The sequence below is a fragment of the Sapajus apella genome, unplaced genomic scaffold (assembly GCF_009761245.1).
Source record: "Sapajus apella isolate SASKATOON/1434 unplaced genomic scaffold, GSC_monkey_1.0 scaffold63, whole genome shotgun sequence".
NCBI lineage: Eukaryota > Metazoa > Chordata > Mammalia > Primates > Cebidae > Sapajus > Sapajus apella.
This window is the reverse complement of record NW_022437003.1, coordinates 474,683-496,783: the sequence shown is the minus strand read 5'-3', so window position 1 is coordinate 496,783 and position 22,101 is coordinate 474,683. Positions and strand designations below refer to the sequence as shown.

Below are 22,101 nucleotides of genomic sequence, written 5' to 3'. Positions count from 1 at the left end.
CCGGGGACGTGAGAGCACCTGTGGTCCATCAGAGTATCTGAAATCACCTCCCCAGCTGCGGGAAGGCCCTGGGCCAGAGGCTCGGAATCGGCAACGAGAGAATTGTAGAAAGATTTGGGCCTTGTGCAGGGGAAGGGAGGAGTCCAGGACCATTCTCCAGATTTTCAGCCTAAATATGTAAATGCCGCTATTGGCCATTGCGTAGAGAACACAGGAGAATTGGGAGCAAGGGGTAAAGGGCCATTAAATGGGAGAACAGAGTAAGAGGAAAACTAGGAAAGTTTCTTCTTCCTTCAGGTGTTATATTATGCCTCGGGTCAACGCAGTGAAATTTTTACTCCGTCCTTCGAAGCTCTCCCTCTGAAGGACTGCATCCAATGATCCCTACTAGTACAAGAGACTTAGCACTCACTCATCCATCCGCTGTTTACTGAGCACCTGCCGTTTGCCCTGCACTGCTGGAGGTGTTTGGGATCCATCAGTAAAAGAAAGAAAGATTCGGCCGGGCGCGGTGGCTCAAGCCTGTAATCCCAGCACTTTGGGAGGCCGAGGCGGGTGGATCACGAGGTCAAGCGATCGAGACCATCCTGGTCAACACAGTGCAAACCCCGTCTCTACTAAAAATACAAAAAATTGGCTGGGCACGGTGGCTCATGCTTGTAATCCCAGCACTTTGGGAAGCCAAGGCAGGCAGATCACCTGAGGTCAGGAGTTCAAGACCAGCCTGGCCAACATGGTGAAACACTGTTCCTACTAAAAATTGGCTGGGCACAGTGGCTCATGCCTGTAATTCCAGGACTTTGGGAAGCCAAGGCAGGCAGATCACCTGAGGTGAGGAGTTCAAGACCAGCCTGGCCAAAATGGCAAAACCCTGTCTCTACTAAAAAATATAAAAATTAGCTGGGTATGGTGGCAGGCGCCTGTAATCCCAGCCAGTCAGGAGGCTGAGGCACGGAGAATTGCTTGAACCCCAGAGGCGAGGTTGCAGTGAGCCAAGATTATGCCAACCGTACTCTAGTCTGGGTGACAGAGCAAGACTGTCTCAAAAATCAGTCAATCAGCTAGGCATGGTGGTGTGTACCTGTAATCCCAGCCATTCAGGAGGCTGAGGCATGAGAATTGCTTCATCTCAGGAGGCAGAGGTTGGCTGCAGTGTGCCAAGGTTGCGCAGCTGCACTCCAGCCTGTGTGACAGAGTGAGACTGTCTCAAAAAATCACGGTTCTTCTTGGCTTCGGATACACCTGTGCAGATGCGGGAAGCTAGCGCCCGGGGCAGCTCTCTCTTTAGAGTGCCTTGTTAGCAGCCCAGGGCCTAGATTCTCTAGGCCTTCCTCTTTTTCTATTTTTAAGTGGTTTTATGTGAATGCGTTTTTAAAAACTTTTTTATAAACCATTTCTTCCTTTTTTTTTTTCTTTTTGAGACTGGGTCTTGCTGAGTTGCCCAGGCTGGAATACAGTGGGGCTGTCGTGGCTCACTGCGTCACTACAGCCTCAAACACATCGGCCCAAGCGATTCTCCCACCTCAGTCTCCTGAGTAGCTGGGACCACAGGCATGCGCCACCACACCCAGCTAATGTGTGTGTGTGTGTGTGTGTGTGTGTGTGTGTGTGTGTGTGTGTGTAGAGAAGGGGTGTCACTGCATTGCCCAAGCTGGTGTCAAACTCCTGGCCACAAGCGACCCTCCCTCCTTGGCCTTCCCAAGTGTTGGGATTATGGGAATGAGCCGCCACACCTGGTCCTATAACATTGTTAACAATCCAATGTATCCCTTCATCTGTTTTTTTGTTCATTGGAATTTTTTAAATTATGGTAAAATATGCCTAACATTTACCATTTCAGCCGTTTTTAAGTGTGCATTTCAGTGGTATTCGGCGCATTCATGTTGTTGAGCCTGGGCCCTCTTCTTAGGTACGTAAAGCCCTTTTTTATGCCTCACGCATGCCCCAGTCCTCATGTCAGTCTAGGACAAATCCAGCTTACCAGTGAGCCACGATAATAGGGAACAATACTTGAAGACAGTATGCTGAGTGAAATAAACCAGTCGCAAAAAGGCAAATGCTGTATGATTGTACTGATATGAGGTACCTAGAGTTGAAAGTAGAATGGGCCAGGCCTGGTGGCTCACAATTGTCATCTTAGCCCTTCGGGAGGCCGAGGCATGAGCATTGCTGAGAGCCCGCAGTCTGAGGTCGCGATGAGCTATGCTTGTGCCACTACCCCCCTGCCTGGGCATCAGATCAACACCCTGTGTAAAATAATAAAGTAGGGAACTATGCATTTGTATGGTAAAATGAAAGTCGTTTTTATTTATCATAAGCAATACTAGGTGTTTCCACGAAACTTTTCTCTTTTTTTAATTTGTGACTCACTGTACCTCTTTAGATGTAACTTGAAATTGGATCTGTACTACGTATCAGAGAAGGGTCAGTTAGCATGAGCAATATAGTGGGACCTGGTCTATACAAAAAAATTTTAATTAGCTGAGCTTGATCATCCTGTAGATCCTGTTAGCATGAATAGTCTGTATGGCATGACAACAGCTGCTTTAAGGGGAAGATGAGATTTCTTTCTGCTTCTAAGTGATGCTGTGATACCTGAGGCACTAAAGCAGGGCTAGTAATGCTTTTATAGTTTCACACTGGCTTATTTTAACAGATAGAGGTGATCGTTGTAAGACGTATGTAGCATGATGTTAACTTTGTGATCTAAAGTGTTTAGCTCTCACGCCAGATTCCTTAGTAGACCAAATCTTGTTCTCAAAGCGTTCCCCAGTTATACCTTGTTGTTTAGAAGAAAAGTATTTGTTACGTCTCGTCGGATCTACTTTTTGAACTTTTCATTCCCTGTAGTTGCCAGTTCGGCATGTACTAGTCACCTAGAAACAGGTTAAACTGAAGCAACTTGATGGAAGGAACTCTCCACAGGGCTTGTTTTCCAAAGAAAAGTGTTGTTTGGAGGAGCAAAGTTACAAGCCTACATAAGCATATCATAAAGCTGTTCACAAATAACTCAGAGCCAGTCTTGTGGGGGTAAAGGTAGTGTCCAGGTCACATTCTGCTTAAAGTTGTAACACATGCAAATGAGTTGAAAGAAAACAATTTGAGCATGGTGGTGTGTGCCTGTAGTCCCAGCTACTCAGTCGGCGGAGCTGGGGATCACTTGAGCCAAGGGAGCAGAAGTTGCAGTGGGCTGTGGTCACACAGCTACACTCCAGCCTGGGTGACAGAGCAAAACCCTGTCTCTCTTTAAAAATGTTTTTAATTTTTTAAATTTGTGTGCTTCCCATTGTCCAAACCCAGACCTGTCTGAAAGAAAAAACCAGGTCAGTGTATGTTTCCTTCGGCGTCTTACCCAGGGTTGTTCAGAAAAATAGAAGCAACGCGCTATGAGAACCAGTGTTATGTATATACAAGTGGAATCACAGATGTATAGGAATACAGGAAGAGACTTCTTGTAAAGGACTGGCTTATTTGACTGTGGATGCTAAGATGTCCCACCCTCTGCTGTCTGCAAACTGGAGACCTAAGAAAGCTGATAGGTCCAGTCTGAGTTCCAACTGGGTCCAAAGGCCTGAGTACCGGTAATGCCAGTGTCTGGTGTCTGATAGCAGGAAATGGATGTCCTAGCTCATGCAGGGGAGTGACTTTGCCCGTCCTCTGCCGCTTTGTCCTTTTCAGGTCCTCAGCAGATTGGATGGTGCCCCGCTGAATTTGTGAAGGCAAATCTTTATTCAGTCTACTGATTCAAATGCTAATTTCTTCTGAAAACTCTCACACACACCCAGAAATAATGTTTTACCAGCTATCTGGGCCTCCTTGAGCCCAGTCAAATTTATACATCAAATTAACCCTCACAGCCAAGGAGAATGAGACCATACAGCTAATATGTTAGGATATTGAATTTTAATTGCCATTCTGTCTTATACTTGGCATGTTATTTGTTTTCTGCCTTATTTCTTTTGCAGGAGAGGAGTTCATTACTTCGGAAGTGGTACGATTTAATGATAAAAAATAAGGATGACCTTGCCAGAATAATCACAGCGGAAAGTGTAAGTCCGGGGTCCTGGCTTGGTGCGCTGAGAAATTGTCCAGGGATTCTGAGACTCAACTTGGAAAAGGCCCTGACTTCCCATCACTGCTGGCTAAAAAATATGTGATTCCTTTGCTACTAATCAAATACCAAGTCATTATTGTGCCAGGGTACATAGATTTGCTAAAATAAAATTTGTACGTTCTCATTTATTCTTTAATAGTATCCAAAAATAGATTTTGTTTGGAACTATATGAATAAGTGCTGTTTCACCATTCTGATTTTTTCCTGTTACCATTTTTTTAATATTGTTTTTGTATATTTTTAATGTACCAATATTTCTTCCATAGATATAATAAATTATTTCATATCATGGTTACAATACTTAGGAGATATTGAAAGGAAGAAAAAATTACATGTTTCCTAATTCGTAAACAATTAGGAATGCAGATCACTCTGGTGGTTTAGGGTGATACAACCATGCATATATTCGGCATTGTAATTCTACTTTCTAAAACTCACACCAGAGTCAGAAATGCCCCCATTGTGTGGGTGTCATTATAGGAGACTTTTCTAGTCTTCTTGCACCTTGAAGAAATTAGGAGCACAGAGCCATGCTTTTAATATTAGAAGGTGATATGTGGGTTCTTCTCTGATTTGATTTAGGGAAAGCCACTGAAGGAGGCACAGGGGGAAATTCTCTATTCCGCCCTTTTCCTAGAGTGGTTCTCAGAGGAAGCACGCCGTGTTTATGGAGACATTATCTACACCTCGGCAAGGGACAAGCGGGCCCTGGTCCTCAAGCAGCCCGTAGGTGTGGCCGCAGTCATCACCCCGGTAGGTGACGGGATCAGCAAGATCCTAGTGTGGGAGATGGGATAGGAAGTTGGGAAACAATTCATGCTTCCTCTTGAGCAGGTGTCCTCACCCTGTTAGCTTTGTCACCTGTTCCTGGTTTCCTGATGCTTTTGCTGGATGTGGAAGTGTGTTTCCTGGCCCTCTGTGATAACGTTAGGTGTGGTGGCGCTGAGCGGAAGGAGGCATTTCTAATGCTGCAGAAGTGAGAAGAGCCACAGGAGGACCCGGGGCTCTTCCGACTTGGCATGGAGGCGGCTTCCTGGCATTGCCAAGCACCTCTGAAAAGATCTTCTGGTATTTGTCATTTTTAAAAAGACTTATGATATGATACATTTTAAAAGTTTGGGAAAAAGTTTTTTTGCTTAATTGGTGGTTATCATCAACAGCAAAGCATTTGTGGACCCACCAGCAGGCAGTGGGCCAGGTTCTACAGGTAAAAAGGCTAAGAAGTGAAGTATCGCCTCTGCCAGGTGGGGCTGCAGTATATTTGTGGCACGCCTACTTTCCCTCTCGGTCCTGCCTTCTGCTAGGTCCTATTAACTTCTCTCCTGTATCTATCAGCTGGTCTCAAGATGCCTGTGTGTTTCCTGCTCAGCATAGTTACAGATAGAATCTCCCTGATGCCTAGACTGACTCGGTTTGACTCAAAGGTCACTATTTACCAGCTATGAGACCTTGTTCAAATTATTTAACTGCACTGTCTCAGTTTTCCTGAACTTGCAAATGAGGTTAATATCAACTTCATTGGGTTGTGATAAGGATTTAATTAATTTTAATTTTTTAAGTACATAGAAAAATAACCTGCTACACAGTAAGCACTATGTAAGAGTTTTTCAAAATAAAATAAAATATTGTTGTTACAGGTAAGTCTGTAGGCATCTATAAATATGTATGTGGAAGGAAGTGATCATCTGCCCTTTTCAAAACCATTGCTAATATTTTCTCCCATGGGCCTCAGGCCAAATCCAGCCCACTGCCTATGTTTGTAAATAAAGTTTTATTGGGACAGAGCCACACCCATTTATATACCTACTGTCTGTGGCTGTTTTCACAATGCAGCTACAGAGTTGAGTACTTGCCATAGAAACCATACATTCTACAAGGCCTAAAAAATTTATGATCTGGCCAGTCACAGAAAAAGTTGGCTGACACCTGGTCTAACTCATTTTTTACTGTGTTAAATTCTAAAAATATTTTCTGTCTTCATGATACTTTATCTCAGAGTCCCTCAAGTTGGCAGGGGCCAGGTGTTCTGAGAGCTCGCCTGTGCAGCCAAACAGGTGTGTCAGTCAGTCGTGCAATGGAATTTATTCACTGACTTCCTAACCTGCCTTCCTTTGCACTAACGAGGCAGTCCTTCCTCTCATATACTTCCTCTGCTCTTCTAACCCCAGTGGAATTTCCCCAGTGCCATGATCACCCGGAAGGTGGGGGCTGCCCTGGCAGCTGGCTGCACAGTGGTGGTGAAGCCCGCCGAAGACACGCCCTTCTCCGCGCTGGCCCTGGCTGAGGTGAGCTGCTCCCCGTGTTTGCACAAAGCAGACAAAGCCCAAAACTTGATGTTTATCTGGGACGGAAGGAAGCAGTTTTGGAGCCTACTTCTTTCCTTTGTCTCCTGATACACGATGTTGTGTTTTCATCTACTGGCAATTATTTTAAGTCAGCTGTAGCTCTTTTGGAGGAATAAATGGATGGGGGATTTTCTGGCATCTGCAGGACATGTATTTTCTGCCTACTGTAGAAATGGTATCCATCATCTTCATTAAATAGGCACTTAAATGTGGATGTTTCTCACATTTAAGGAACTTATTTATCATTCCCATTCCCGGGTCAATCTGTATGCCATGAGATCTTACTCTCTTGTTTGAAAACCTCAAGTGGCTTCTTGTGTCACTCAGAGTAAAGTTCAGATTCCCTAGTGGCTTTCAAGGTCCTATAAGATGTCTCTTCCCAACCCCCAGTATGCCTCTGACCTCGTCCATCACTCTGGAGCCCCTCACTCTTCATTCATCTGCTTGGAACACTCTGGCCCCTGTCACTCCCCAGACCCCGCCAGACTTGCCCTGCACTCAGACTGTATACGTTCCCTGTCCGAAGCGCTCTTCCCCAGATACCCACATGACTTTCTTCTTCACGTCTTTATTCAAATGCCACCCTCCCAGGGAGGCCTTCCATGGCCGCTCTGTCTAAAAATCACAACTTGGCTGGGCGTGGTGGCTTACTCGTGTAATCCCAGAACCTTGGGAGGCCAAGGCGGGCAGAGCACTTGAGGTCAGGAGTCCGAGACCAGCCTGGCCAGCATGGTGAAACCCTGTCCCTACTAAAAATACAAAAATTAGCCGAGCGTAGTGGCACATGCCTGTAATTCCAGCTACTCAGGAGGCTGAGGCAGGAGAATCACTTGAAGCTGGGAGGCAGAGGTTGTAGTGAGCTGAGATTGTGTCACTGCACTCCAGCCCGGGTGACAGAGAGAGGCTCTGTCGCAAAAAAAAAATCACAACCTCACACTCTGATGCTCCTGATCCCCTTCTCTGCTTTGCTTTTTTCCCCTTAACACCTAAAACCACCTACTCTGTCACTATTTATAGGTCTTTTCAATGCGCAGGGCTAGGAGATACACATTTTTACGTACACACAGGCACACACACAATACAATGCTGCAGAAATTTCTACAGAAACTTCCAATTCAAATTCAGTTCTATAGAGTTTTTACTTAACTTCTTTTATATCTGCGTCTCCTTCTTTCCTGGTTTCTAAGAACTCAGGGAATGACTGAATTAATATTCCATATATACTAATTAGATAGAACAACAGCTTTTGAGTATTAATTTTATTTGGGGTTTTACAAAATATTAATTTTAACATCATCACCAATGTGCCTATTGAAAATGGTTTACTTTTTGGTATTTTCTCTTTTTTTTTTTTTTTTTTTTGGTACGGAGTTTCGCTCTTGTTACCCAGGCTGGAGTGCAATGGCGCGATCTCGGCTCACCGCAACATCTGCCTCCTGGGTTCAGGCAATTCTCCTGCCTCAGCCTCCTGAGTAGCTGGGATTACAGGCACGCGCCACCATACCCAGATGATTTTTTGTATTTTTTTTTTTTTTTTTAGCAGAGACGGGGTTTCACCGTGTTGACCAGGATGGTCTTGATCTCTTGACCTCATAATCCACCCGCCTCGGCCTCCCAAAGTGCTGGGATTACAGGCTTGAGCCACCGTGCCCGGCTCTCTTTCCATTCTCATTATTAGTAATAAACTCTTATTTTAGAATGTTTTACATTTACAGAAAAATTGCAGACGGGTATTTCCCACATACCCCACACCAGTTTCTCCTATTAGGTACATTAGGATGGTATATTTGTTGCAATTAATCAACCAATAGTGATACACTGTTATTAACTAAAGTCCATACTTTAAAATCCATTCTCAGATTTTATTAGTCTGTACCTAGTCTCCTTTTTCTGTTTCAGGATCTGGTCCAGGATATCACATTACATTTAGTTGTCTTATCTCCTTAACCCCTCTTGGCTATGAGCATTTCTCTGTATTTTAAAATAGTTACACCTTATCTGCACTGCCAAGACTACAACCATGACATGCTCTATTCTCTCCAGTTTAACACTCCTTTAGACTTAGTCCAATAAGCAGCTGTATGTTTGTGCTCACCACCAGTGCTTATGTCCGTGTCTCTCTGAACCCCATTCTGTAGTAGATTCCTCAGGAAGTGCTCATGGGAGTGATAGTTCCCCTGCTTAAATGTTCACAGGAGTCTGTGCCCAATGTGCTTATAAAGCAGTTTTGCTGGGTATACAATTTTTGGCTTACATTTTTTTTTACTTGATTATCTTAAATATATTCTCTATTTTCTTCTGATACAAAGTGTTGCTCTTGAAAATTCAAATGGTAATCTAAGTTTCTTACATTTGTGAGTCAACTTGTTTCATTTTTGCCTAGATACACAAAAGTGTTTGGTTGGATTTTTTTCCCCTTTGTCTTTAAAGACCAGTAATGTCACTAGAATATGTCTTTCTGATGACTGCTTTGAGTCCATACTGCAGGTATGCAGTGTGCTCTTTGAGTATGGAGTTTCCAGCCTTTTTGTTTTATATCTCTATAAAGTTTTTGGGACTTGTTCTTCATTGGTTTGGTTTTATCCTTTAGGAACTCGTATTATCCATGAGTTGAATCTTTTTTGTCACTTTCTCTTGTATCTTTTTCATTTTTCCCTAATTTTAAAAATTATCTTTTTTTTCCCCTGGGTACAAAATATGTGATTTTATTTTTTAATTTTTGTTTCATAGGTTATTGGGGAACAGGTATTTGGTTACATGATTAAGTTCTTTAGTGGTAATTTGTGAGCTTTTGCTACACCCATCACCTGAGCAGTAGACACTGCACACAATTTATAGTCTTTTATCCCTCACTCCCATCCCACCCTTGCCCCCTGAGTCCCCAAAGTCCATTGTGTCATTCTTATGCCTTTGCTTCCTCACAGCTTAGCTCCCACTTATGAGTGAGAACATACGACATTTAGTTTTGCATTTGAGTTACTTCACTTAGAATAATAGTCTCCAGTCTCATCCAGGTCACTGCAGATACCATTACCTCATTCCTTCTTATGGCTGAGTAGTTTTACATCCTATGTATAAACCGCATAGGATGCGCTTTATCCACTTGTTGATTGATGGGCATTTGGGTTGGTTCCATGGTTTTGCAATTGTGAATTGTGCTGCTATAAACATGAGTGTACAAGTATCTTTATCGTATAACGATTTCTTTTCCTCTGGGTAGATACCCAGTAGTTGGATTGCTCGATCAAATGTTAGTTCTACTTTTAGTTCTTTAAGGAATCTCCACAATATTTTCTGTAGTGTTTGTACTAGTTTATATTCCCACCAGCAATGTAGAAATGTTCCCTGTTCACCACATCCATGCCAACATCTATAATTTTTTGATTTTTTGACTATGACCAACCTTGTAGGAGTAACGTAGTATTACATTGTGGTTTTTATTTGCATTTCCTTCATCATTACTGATGTTGAGCTATTTTTCATGTATTTGTTGGCCATTTGTATATCTTCTTTTGAGAATTGTCTATTCATGTCCTTAGCCCACTTTTTTACGGTATTGTTGGGTTTTTTTTCTTGCTAATTTGTTTGAGTTCATTGCAGATTCTGGATATTAGTCCTTTGTCAGATACATAGATTGTGAAGACTTTCTCCTGCTCTGTGGGTTGTCTGTTTATTCTGTTGACTACTCCATTTGCCATGCAAAAGCTCTTTAGTTTAATTAAGTCCCAGCTATTTGTCTTTGTTTTGGTTTTATTTGCTTTTGGGCTCTTGGTCATGAAATCCTTGCCAAGGCCCACCATGTCTGGAAGGGTTTTTCCAATGTTATCTTCTAGAATTTTTATAGTTTTAGGTCTTAGATCTAAGTCCTTGATTCATCTTGAGTTTATTTTTGTCTAAGGTGAGAGATGAGGATCCAGTTTTATTCTTCTACATGTGGCTAGCCAATTATCCCAGCACCATTTGTTGAATAGGGTGTCCTTTTCCCGCTTTATGTTTTTGTTTGCTTTGTCAAAGATCAGTTGCCTTTAAGTATTTGGCTTTATTTCTGGTCCTCTATTCTGTTCCATTGGTCTGTCTGTCTATTTTATGCCAATAGCATGCTGTTTTGGTGATTATGGTCTTATAGTATAATTTGAAATCAGGTAATGTAATGCCTTTAGATTTATTCTTTTTGCTTAGTCTCGCTTTGGCTATGCAGGCTCTTTTTTGGTTCCATATAAATTTTAGGATTTTTTTTTTTTTTTTAAGACGGGATTTCACCATGTTGGTCAGGTGGTCTTGAACTCCTGACCTCAGGTGATCTGCCCGCCTTGGCCACCAAACTGCTTGGATTACAGGCGTGAGCCACCACACCCGGCCAGGATTGTTTTTTCTAGTTCTGTGAAGAATGACAGAGGTATTTTGATGGGAATTGCATTGAATTTATAGATTGCTTTTGGCAAATGGTCGTTTTCACAATATTGATTCTACCCATCCACAAGCAGGGGATGTATTTCCATTTGTTTGTGTCACCTATGATTTCTTCCAGCAGTGTTTTGTAGTTTTCCTTGTAGAGGTCTTTCACCTCCTTGGTTAGATATATTCCTAAGTATTTTATACAAATATATTTTTGCAGCTGTTATAAAAGAGGTTGAATTCTTGATTTCTTGGCCTGGTTGCTGTTGGTGTATAGAACAGCTACTGATTTGTGTACCTTAACTTTGTATCTGGAAACTTTACTGAATTCTTTTATCAGTTCTAGGAGCTTCATGGAGAGGTGTTTAGGGTTTTCTAGGTGAACAATCATATTATCAACAAACAATCATATTATCAACAAAAGGGGCAGTTTCACTTTGCTGATTTGGATGCCCTTTCTTTCTTTCTCTTGTCTGATTGCTCTGGCTAGGACTTCCAGTACTATGTTGAGGAGAAGTGGTGGGAGGGGGCATCCTTGTCTTCTTGTTACAGTTCTCAAAGGGAATGCTTTCAACTTCTCCCTATTCAGCATTATGTCGTCTGTAGGTTTATTATAGATGGCTTATATTACATTGAGGTATGTCCCTTGTGTGTCCGTTTTGCTGAGAGTTTTAATCCTAAAGCGATGCTGGATGTTGTTGAATGCTTTTCTGCATCTATTGAGATGATCATATGATTTTTGTTTTCAATTCTGGTTATGTGGTATATCACATTTATTGACTTGCTTATGTTAAACCATCCCTGCATTCTTGGTGTGAAACCCACTTGATCATCTTTTTGATATGTTCTTGGATTTGGTTAGCTAGGATTTTGTTAAGGATTTTTGCATCTGTGTTCATCAGAGAGACGGTCTGTAATTTTTCTTTTGGGTTATGTCCTTTCCTGGTTTTGGTATTAGGGTGATACTGGCTTCATAGAATGATTAAGGGAGGGGTTCCCACTTTCTCTATCTTGTAGAATAGTGTTAATAGGATTGGTATCAATTCTTCTTTAAATGGCTGGTAGAATTCTGCTGTGAATCCATCTGGTCCTGAACTTTTTTTGTTGGTAATTTTTTATTACCATTTCAATCTTCCTACTTCTTATTGGTCTGTTCAGGGTATCTCATTCTTCCTGATTTAACCTAGGAGGGTTGTATGTGTCCTGGAAGTTATCCATCTCCTCTATGTTTTCTAGTTTATGCACGTAACAGTGTTCATAGTAGCCTTGAATGATCTTTTGTACTTCTGTGGTATCAGTTGTAATATCTCCCATTTCATTTCTAGTTGAGCTTATTTGGATTTTCTCTCTTCTCTTCTGGGTTAATCTTGCTAATTAATGTTCTATCAGTTTTATTTGTCTTTTCAAAGAATCAGCTTTTGTTTCATTTATCTTTTGTATTGTTTGTTTCTATTTCATTTAGTTCTGCTCTGATCTTGGTTATTTCCTTTCTTCTTCTGGGTTTGGGTTTGGTTTGTTCTCATTTCTCTAGTTCCTTGAGGTGTGGCCTGTGATTATCTGTTTATGCTCTTTCAGACTTTTTGATTGTCAGCATTTAGGGCTATGAACTTGGCTCTTGGCATCGCCTTTGCTGTATCCCAGAGGTTTTGATAGGTTGTGCCACTGTTCATTCAGTTCAAAGAATTTTTTAATTTCCATCTTGATTTCATTTTTGACCTAATGATCATTCAGAAGCAAGTTATTTAATTTCCATGTATTTGCATGGTTTTGAAGGTTCCTTTTGGAGTTGATTTCCAGCTTTATTCCACTGTGGTCTGAGAGAGCGCTTGATGTAATTTCCATCGTCTTAAATTCTTCAATAAATCTTCTTAAATTTATTGAGGCTTGATATGGTCTATCTTGGGGAAAGTTCCATGCGCTAATAAATAGAATGTATATTCTGCAGTTATTGGGTAAAGTCTTCTATAAATATCTGCCAAGTCCATTTGTTCCAGGGTATAGTTTAAGTCCAGTGTTTCTCTGTTACCTTTCTATTTTGATGACCTGTCTAGTGCTGTCAGTGGAGTATTCAAGTCCCCCATTACTAAATTGATTCTTTCCTGTATTCCTTCACCTCATTTCCAAAGTTTTCTGGCTACAGTTCATGTTGGTTGTTCTTTTGGGTCTTGGTATAATTTTCTTGTCATCTTTTACCTTGTTTTGAAATTGTAAGTTACGGTTTGGGTCTGGGTTTTTTTGTTTGTTCTGTTTTGTTTTTAAGATGGAATTTCACTCTCATTATCCAAGCTGGAGTGCAATGGTGTGATCTCGGCTCACCACAACCTCTGCCTCCCGGGTTCAAGCGATTCTTCTGCCTCAGCCTCCTCAGTAGCTTGGATTACAGGCACCTGCCACCACACCTGGCTAATTTTTTGTATTTTTAGTAGAGAGGAGGTTTCACCAGGTTGGCCAGGCTGGTCTTGAACTCCTGACCTCAAGCAATCCACCCACCTTGGCCTCCCAAAGTGCCGGGATTACAGGCATGAGCCACTATGCCCAGCCCAGTTTGGGTCTGTTTTGTAGGCATGTCTTTCTGATATGCTTTTGTTGTCTATAGGGATATTATTCTACTTCTTCTTCTTCTTATTTTTTTCTTGAGACAGGGTCTCACTCTGTCACCCAGGCCGGAGTGCAGTGGTGTGAACACAGTTCATTGCATCCTCAACCTCGAAAGCTCAAGCAGTTCTCCTGCCTCAGCCTCCCGAGTAGCTGGGATCACAGGTGTTGTTAGAAATAAAGCTGTGTCATAAGAAAAAGTGAGCTCTCAGACAAAACATTTCTCAGCAAAGCAAATTTACTTCTGCAGAAGGGTGCGTCTTGCGTGGAGCAATGGCGAGAGCATACAGAACAAAAGGAAGCAGGGGTTTTCAATTATCTGTAATGTGGCATCCGCTTCTGTGTCTTTCCTCTTTTGTCAAGGGTTGGACCACACAATCTAAACAAGGCCTGGTTGGCTAAACAGTTAAACTTTCTTAGATAAGGTGGACGCATGATGGGAGAGAGGGGAGAGGAGGAAGGGGTCATCTGCAGTGAACTGGAGAGCCAGTCCTTTCTCAAATAAGGAAAGGAATGTGAGCTGGGGCTGTGGGATGGCTGGGCATGTGGTAACATAGAAGAACAGGAGAATAGAAGGTGCGGGGGTGCTTGGATTAAAGAACATAGAGCAGGCTGTTTGAAGAGAACCCTTGCCATATCTCACAGGTGTGCACCACCACACCCAGCTAATGTTTTTTATTTTTTGTAGAGATAGGGTCTCACTATGTTGCCCAGGCTGGTCTAGAACTTCTGGGCTCACGTGATCCTCCTACCTTGGCCTCCCAAAGTGCTGGGGTTTCAAGCATAAGCCACCACACCTAGCTTCTTTTTTCTTTTAACAATTTTGTATGGGATTTGACCTCAATGCTTTCTCAGAATTTTGTTTATTTTTATGTGAAGTTCGTTTTCTTGAACTTCTGGAAGAAGGCCCCGTTAGAAATAGCTTCTTTACCTTCACAGAGTACCTTCTGCTTCCTTGTGTGTCGAGAAGAGATGAGGCAGCTTGCTTCCTGAGCCTCCTTCCCCTGCCTGTATCGGCGCCTCCTCGCCCTTCTTCACATGGTTCCAGGCTGCACTCTCGTGCCCTTCAGTCCTTCCTGCAGCGTCCCACGTATTCACCTGCCATTGATAAGGCAAGACCCGTTCACTTACAGCTGCTGTCCTCAGATGGAACAGCTGTGGACTATTTGGGGTTCTCGGTTATGGGGTACATCACACGGCCTGTTGCTGCCCCCTGCTTCCTCTCACACAGGTGCCAATAGGACACTCAGGTCTTGTCAACGCAGGCGGTGTATTCTCACCCACCTGTAACTTGTGGTTTATTGTGGAGACACCTTGCCATCTCATCTTGCTGTAAATGTCTGTTATAATTGTCTTGTGAATGTCTCTGAGATTTTGGGTTTGCTGTCTAAGTGCTATTTTCATGATGACATTGAGGGCGGTTCACAAACTCTGCCGTTACCACTGTCCTCCCAGAATCTCCAGTCAGATTTACGTAATAAGCTAAGTGTTAATGGAATCTGGAAATTAAAATAATTCAGGATATGCCTTATCCAAAGGGAATCTCTACCAAAAGAGCATGAATGTCCGGCTCAGGCAGCTGTGGGTTTGCACGCGTGTTCTGTTACTTACTAGCATGTGGCATTGGCTGGACTCTTCTCTGCTGTGCCTCCTTTCTTCATCGCTTCCCTGGGAAATCACCTTTGGAAAGGCTTTGCCCTGCTGCCCTGCACCTAGTAGGTGCTCACTGAATGCCCCTTTCCACTTTCCCACCCTTGATTCTACAGGTGATTCAGATAACTTTTTGTTTGGCATCTTTTCTGATTTTTCTCAGGATAGAAATTCAGGGCTTTTTATTTGTTTGTTTGTTTGAACAGAAGACGGCATTGAAATTTATGCTCTGGCCAGGCGCGGTGGCTCACACCTGTAATCCTAGCACTTTGGGAGGCTGAAGTGGGCAGATCACTTGAGGTCAGGAGTTCAAGACAAGCCTGGCCAACATGGTGAAACCCTGTCTCTACTAAAACTACAAAAATTAGCCGGTGCATACCTGTAATCCTAGCTACTGGGAAGACTGAGGCAGGAGAGTCACTTGAATCTGGGAGGCGGAAGTTGCAATGAGTGGAGATTGTGCCAATGCACTCTAGTGTAGGTGACAGAGCAAGACTCCGTCTCCAGAAAAAAAGAAAGAAAGAAACTTATACTCCAGGAATTTTTTTTTTTTGAGACAGGTTCTTGCTCTGTTTCCCAGGCTGGAGTGCAGTGATGTGATCTTAGCTCACTGTAACCTCACCCTCCAGGGTTCAAGTGATCCTCCCACCTCTGCCTCCACAAGTGCTGGGATTACAGGAGTGAGCCATCGAGCCTGGTAGAAATTTTACTGTAATGATGTTTAACAACATATTAATATTAATGTGACTTTAGCACTAATAAGAATCGTATCTACGTTCCAAATATATTCTTACTCTGTCCCCAGTGTCAGCTTAATTTTTTTTCCATTACTTTTTGGATTAAACATCTATTTATTCCTTTTTTATTTTATTTTTTTCAGTTTGATATATTGTTGCCATATGTTTGCTGTTTCTCTTTATAGCTTGCAAGCCAGGCTGGAATTCCTCCGGGAGTCTACAATGTCATTCCCTGCTCTCGAAAGAATGCCGCGGAAGTAGGGGAGGTGATTTGTACGGATCCTCTGGTGTCCAAAATTTCCTTTACTGGTTCAACAACTACAGGAAAGGTATGTGACTCAAGTCTCAAAGAAAACAAATGTCTTTCTAATATTTTATCTTGATAGGTTACAAAAGTACTATTTCATTCTGATCACCAATTTTGGAAAGATTTCCAGCAGAGTATTAAAAGCCCTATTGCAAGCCAGGCATGGTGGCTCACGCCTGTAATTCCAGCACTTTGGGAGGCTGAAGTGGGCAGATCACTAGAGGCCAGGAGTTCAAGACCAGTCTGGCCAACATGGTGAAACCCCGTCTCTACAGAACATACAAAAATTAACCAGGCATGGTGGTGCACACCTGTAATCCCAGGTACTCAGGTGGCTGAGGCATGAGAATCACTTGAACCCAGGAGGCAGAGGTTGCAGTGAGCCGAGTTTGCACCAATGCACTTTAGACTGAGTGACAGAGCAAGACTGTCAAAAAAACAAAAAGGTCTGTTGGTTGAATAAAGCAATATCTGACCATCCTCTGGAGACATTTTTGACAGTTCTTTATGGCATGACATAGGTTCCCGCTTGACGAAAACCAAAGAAACTGGGGCAGTGATGGTCCCATTATGTTTGCATTATTTGTTGTATGTGAAGTGGCTGAAAGTTCTCCACTGTATTTTTTTCAATTCTAGAATGCATGTTTCTTTTAATAATCTAGAATTAGAGATTCTAGAAACACACTATTAATGTTGAAATGGATGTTTCTGAATTGAACAAAAATTGTGTTTAGTCTAAAAGTACTTAGAGAAATGGAAAGGTCTTTTTCTTTGAGGTTTTTTTCCCCTTAAAGTGTTTTGTTTTTTTTTTAATAAAGATGGGGTTTCACCATGATGGCCAGGCTGGTCTTGAACTTCTGACCTCAGGTGATCCATCCACCTCAGCCTCCCACAGTGCTAGGATTACAGGCGTGAGCCACCGCGCCCAGCCATAATAAAATGTTCTTTCCTGAAAACTTAACATGTGTGCCTGTTAAGTAGATATTCATTTATCCTTTTAAATGTCCAAAAGAGAAAAAATCAAAGTAGAACAAAAGTTTTTGTTTATGGTGTTTCTCTTCAGAAGGTGTGCTTTTTTTCTACTGGTTTATATATACACATCCACATATACGTGTCTACTCATACTATTCGGCCAAGGCAAGAGGATCGCTTGAGCCCAAGGAGGTTGAGACCAACCTAGGCAACATGGTGAAGCCTTGTCTCTACAAAACAAAACAAAACAACCAGGCTTGGTGGCACACACCTGCACTCCCAGCTACTTGGGAGGCTGAGGTGAGAGGATCACCTGAGCCTGGGAGGTCAAGGCTGCAGTGAGTCGTGATCTCACCACTGCACTCCAGCCTAGGCAATATGTGTGAGACCCCATGTCAAAAAATAATAAAAATTAAAAAGTCTAATTTCAAAGCTCTTGTGAATCTATGGTCATTTTAGAAACCATGAGAAGCAGGAAGGAATAATGTAAATTTTTTTTTTGGAGACAGTTGGCCTGTCGCCTAGGCTGGAGTACAGTGGTGTGTTCTTGTCTCACTGTAACCTCCGCTTCCTGGGTTCAAATGATTCTTGTGCCTCAGCCTCTTGAATAGCCACGATTACAGACCTGTGCCACTACGCCTGGCTAATTTTTGTATTTTCTGTAGAGATGAGGTTTCGCCATGTTGGCCAGGCTGGTCTGGAACTCCTGGCCTCAAGTGATCCTCCTTCCTCGACCTCCAAAAGTCCTGGGATTACAGGTGTGGGCCAGCATACCTGGCTGGAATAAGGTAATTTTAATGGCTCCCAACCATAATCACTTTTGTTATGCCATAAACTCATACTCAGGGAGAAGTGCTTTGGAATCCTACCATTCATTAATATTAGAAATAGGAATATTTAGCCGGGCGCGGTGGCTCACACCTGTAATCCCAGCACTTTGGGAGGCCAAGGCGGGTGGATCACGAGATCAGAAGATCGAGACCATCCTGGCCAACATGGAGAAACCCTGTCTCTACTAAAAATACAAAAATTAGCTGGGCATGGTGGCGCGTACCTGTAATCCCAGCTATTCGGGAGGCTAAGGCAGGAGAATTGCTTGAGCCAGGGAGTCAGAGGTTGCAGTGAGCCAAGATCACGCCACTGCACTCCAGCCTGACGACAGAGCAAGACTTTGCCTCAAAAAAAAAAAAAAAAAAAAAAAAAAAAAAAAAATATATATATATATATATATATATATATGAGAAAAGAAAGGAATTTTTAGGTCTATAAACTGCTACCCTTGATCAGTGGTTCTTACAATGCAAACTTACCCGTAGAAGGATTCAAATGTTACTACGAAGTAGTTAGAAAAAAAGAGGAAGCCTGGGATAAAGGGTTGTAAATCCTTCGTCATTCAAGCCAGAGAAATTCTCAGGGTGCCAGGCAAAGGGGAGCAAGCCATCCATTGCTTTCTCTCAGTTTTCTCAGCAAACTATCCTTATTTAACAGGGCTCCAGGAAATACCACCCGTGACCCTGCCAAGTCCGGCTTTACTCCTCTTAACCCAGGACAGTGATGCACCTCAAGTGACTGAGTGGGAAACATGACAAGTATAGCTAAAAGGATAACTAACGCATGCAGCCAGCGCCTCTGCCGGGCTGGGCTTCACAGAGATCGGTAGCTGAGCGCCTGGTCCTGGGGGGTAGAACCTTGCCTTGTAACTCAGGTGCACACAGCGAGCCTGTTCTAGGGATGCCTATCCTGCCCTTGCCCTTTGCTAAGGGGGGCCGCCCCTCGAAAGGCCCCACTGAGAGGACAGCAGCCATGTTGTAAAGCATCTGATACCCCATTTCTTCCCCTGTTCAGAGAACTGAACCGTGAGTGGCCATTGACTTGGGCGAAACAGAAATCGTGGCTGGCTGGTGACCTAGGACAAGTACCCTGGCATAGAAAGTGGGCTAGGCCAGGGCCTTTTCCTCTCGGAAGTCCCCTCTCCTTCACTAGAGAGAGAGCTGTTTTCCATTTTTCTCCTTCTTTTGCCTATTAAACTTCTACTCCTAAACTCAAAAAAAAAAAAAAAAAAGATGGGCCAGGCCAATAAATCAATCACATGCTGTCTTTGGAAGCTGAGGCCCTGAGGAGGTCAGCCCATGGGAACTGGAGCTGAAAAGATATGTTAAGACATGACTGGAGTTCATACCATACCCAGTGGCCAGGGCAAGCCGCCCTCCTGGAGAAGCAGAGACTGAGCGAGGAGAGGACGATGTCAGGGGACACAAGAGCCAGTGCAGGTGGAGGGGCAGACCCCAGAGACAGGACCTGTGCCCAAGGCCAGGGGGAGGCAAAAGGGAGTGACCCGGCAGGGAGAATCGTTTTGCACTGAAGCAAATCCTGGAAAATCAATGACCTTTCTTAAAATTTTTCAAATAAGAACATAAAAAAACAAGATTTTTAAAAATAGTTACATTGCATCCAATAAAGAAATATGTTTCGTCTTAAAATTTGAATTACTTTGTTGAACAGTCATGTTTTAGAGAAGACTGTTACTACCATTTGATTGCTGAAATATGAACATAAGGGCGTGGACAGGGTCCCTGCACAGGCCCAGCTTCCAGCCACTCTGGGTTTTTACGAGAATCCTGTCAACAATACTCATGACGCCAGAGTGCACATCACTTCGGGGACAATCCTAGAGCCACCTTGGGCTTGTCAGCACTGCCTGTTTCTCTTGAGTCATCTCAAGTGTGGTCCCATCTTTCCTGAAGCCATGACTAGACAAAGACCTACTATCCTTAATAAAACACTTAAACCTTCCTGTACAGCTCCTTAGGCTATGAAATCTCCTCCTGGATATTTAAACTGTAATAGCTATGTGTATCAAAAGCCTTACGATTGTACACTCAGCCAGCAATTCTAATGTTCGTCCTGAAGGAATAATCACAGTGTTGTTTTTAACAGCAAGGATGGAAACAACCTAAATGTGCAACAGCTGGGGCCTGGATGCATAAATGACAGAACAGCCATGCAAGGGAATACCATGCAAGCATCTGAAGGAATGTTCTAGGCTGGAGACAGCGGCTCACGCCTGTAATCCCAGCACTTTGGGAGGCCAAGGCAGCAGATCAGTTGGGGTCAGGAGTTCAAGACCAGCCTGGCGTTAACATGGCAAAACCCCATCCCTAATAAAAATACAAAAATTAGCCAGGCGTGTTGGTACATGCCTGTAATCCCAGCTGCTTGTGATCCCAGGTACTCGGGAGGCTGAGGCAGAAGAATCGCTTGAACCCAGAAGGTGAAGACTGCGGTAACCAGAGATTGTGCCATTGCACTCCAGTCTGGGTGACAGAGTGAGACTCCATTTCAAATAATAATAATAATAATAAATAAAGGTCTAGAAACACGTGCTGACAAGAGGATCTTTACATTAGTGTTACATTAAAGAAGCAAGGCATAAAGTGTTATGAGTTAAGATAGAGGTCCCAAATATATGATTCATTGGGAAGATAAAGCAGGTGACAAAACTGTGTAATTATATAATTATACTATCCGTTTTTTTTTTTAAATAAAATGTACATTTAAAAAAAATGTAACCTGCATGGCTAAATTCTAAATGGATATACTTTAAAATGCTATCAGTGCAAGCTATGGGCTGTGGGATACTAGGTGATTTTATTACCTTATCTCTATGAGTTTTAAGCCCATCATATAATTGTTTTAAATAGATAATACACTTACTTCTATGGTTCAGAAATTAAGACAGTATTAATGTTTACTGTGATAAGTCTCATCCTTTCCCCAGCCCTAACTCCCTCCCCCTTTCTATAAGTTACGATTTTTAGTGTTTTGTCATCCCAGTGTTTCTTTTACTAATTTATTTATTTAGTTAGTTTTTGAACTGGAGTCTCACTATGTTGCCCAGGCTGGTCTGGAACCCCTGGGCTCAAGTAATCCTCCCACCTCAGCCTCTTAAAGTGCTGGGATTTCAGGTGCACACTGCCATACCCAGTCTCTTCCCAATGTTTCTTTATCAAACACAAACAAACATAAATTCGTATTCTTGTTTCTCCTTTTCTTATGCAAAGACTTCTCCCATGGACACTACTGTGCACCTTGCTTTTTTCACTCTTTGGTAATTTTTTTAAACAAAAGCTTCAGAGTCCTGGTAGCGGATTTCTGTGCTCACTCATTCCCTCCTCTGTCACAGGTCCTGTTACGCCATGCAGCAAACTCTGTGAAAAGGGTGTCCATGGAGCTGGGTGGCCTCGCTCCATTTATAGTATTTGACAGTGCCAACGTGGACCAGGCCGTGGCAGGGGCAATGGCATCTAAATTTAGGAACGCTGGACAGGTGAGTCCTGGAAGTATTTCAGGATGTGTGTTTGTGTGTGCATGTGTGAGTGTGTATGTTTGTGAGAGGGTGTGTTTATTACAAAGATCGCACCACCTCTGCTGCCTTATATCCCAGAAGGAAACTTTTCGGTTCCTTCCATTCATTCTTTATTCATTGATTCTTTCAGCAAGTATTTAGAGTGTGCCTTCCTTTTTTTTAAACCAGGGACTATACGAGGCTCAGAGGGCCTCCCAAAAGTAAAGCGCAGCCCCGGGCTTCAAAGAGTTTTCTGAACAGCAGATGCCCTGTGGTCAAATTGTTCTCTCTTTTCTTCTTTCCCCTGCCCTTTGCATCTGGTTATTTTTATAGTTTTCTCTCATTGATCTTTTCTCTATTGAATGATAAAATCATCTGCTCAGACACAGAACAGCCTTGAACAGCTGGGGTCTCTGAGGCCCACAGTGTTAAGGGAAAGAAGGTAAGAAACTGTGGAGGGTGGTGGCAGGGAAAACTCAAAACCCTGCTGCCTGCTACGACTAGCGGGGCCCCGCTCTCGAGATGGAGGGCGCATCAAAGGCGCCCCACAGGGACAGGCGCATGCCAGCAGTGTTTCTGAGGGGTTCTGATTTCCCAGCCTGTCCTGGGGGAACAGAGGCCTGAGCTCATGTCTTCATAGG

The 22,101-nt window shown here is 43.0% G+C and overlaps 1 protein-coding gene across 1 annotated transcript in view; it reads left to right on the top strand.

The window, feature by feature from the left end:
* The window catches only part of ALDH5A1 (aldehyde dehydrogenase 5 family member A1), a 36,703-nt gene that overhangs the window by 834 nt on the left and 13,768 nt on the right, over positions 1 to 22,101 (top strand). The window contains exons 2-6 of the mRNA XM_032247623.1: positions 3,966 to 4,049; positions 4,697 to 4,867; positions 6,283 to 6,399; positions 16,022 to 16,165; positions 21,299 to 21,442. Coding sequence (XP_032103514.1) covers positions 3,966 to 4,049; positions 4,697 to 4,867; positions 6,283 to 6,399; positions 16,022 to 16,165; positions 21,299 to 21,442 — 660 coding nt within the window. The remainder of the gene's footprint in view (positions 1 to 3,965; positions 4,050 to 4,696; positions 4,868 to 6,282; positions 6,400 to 16,021; positions 16,166 to 21,298; positions 21,443 to 22,101) is intronic.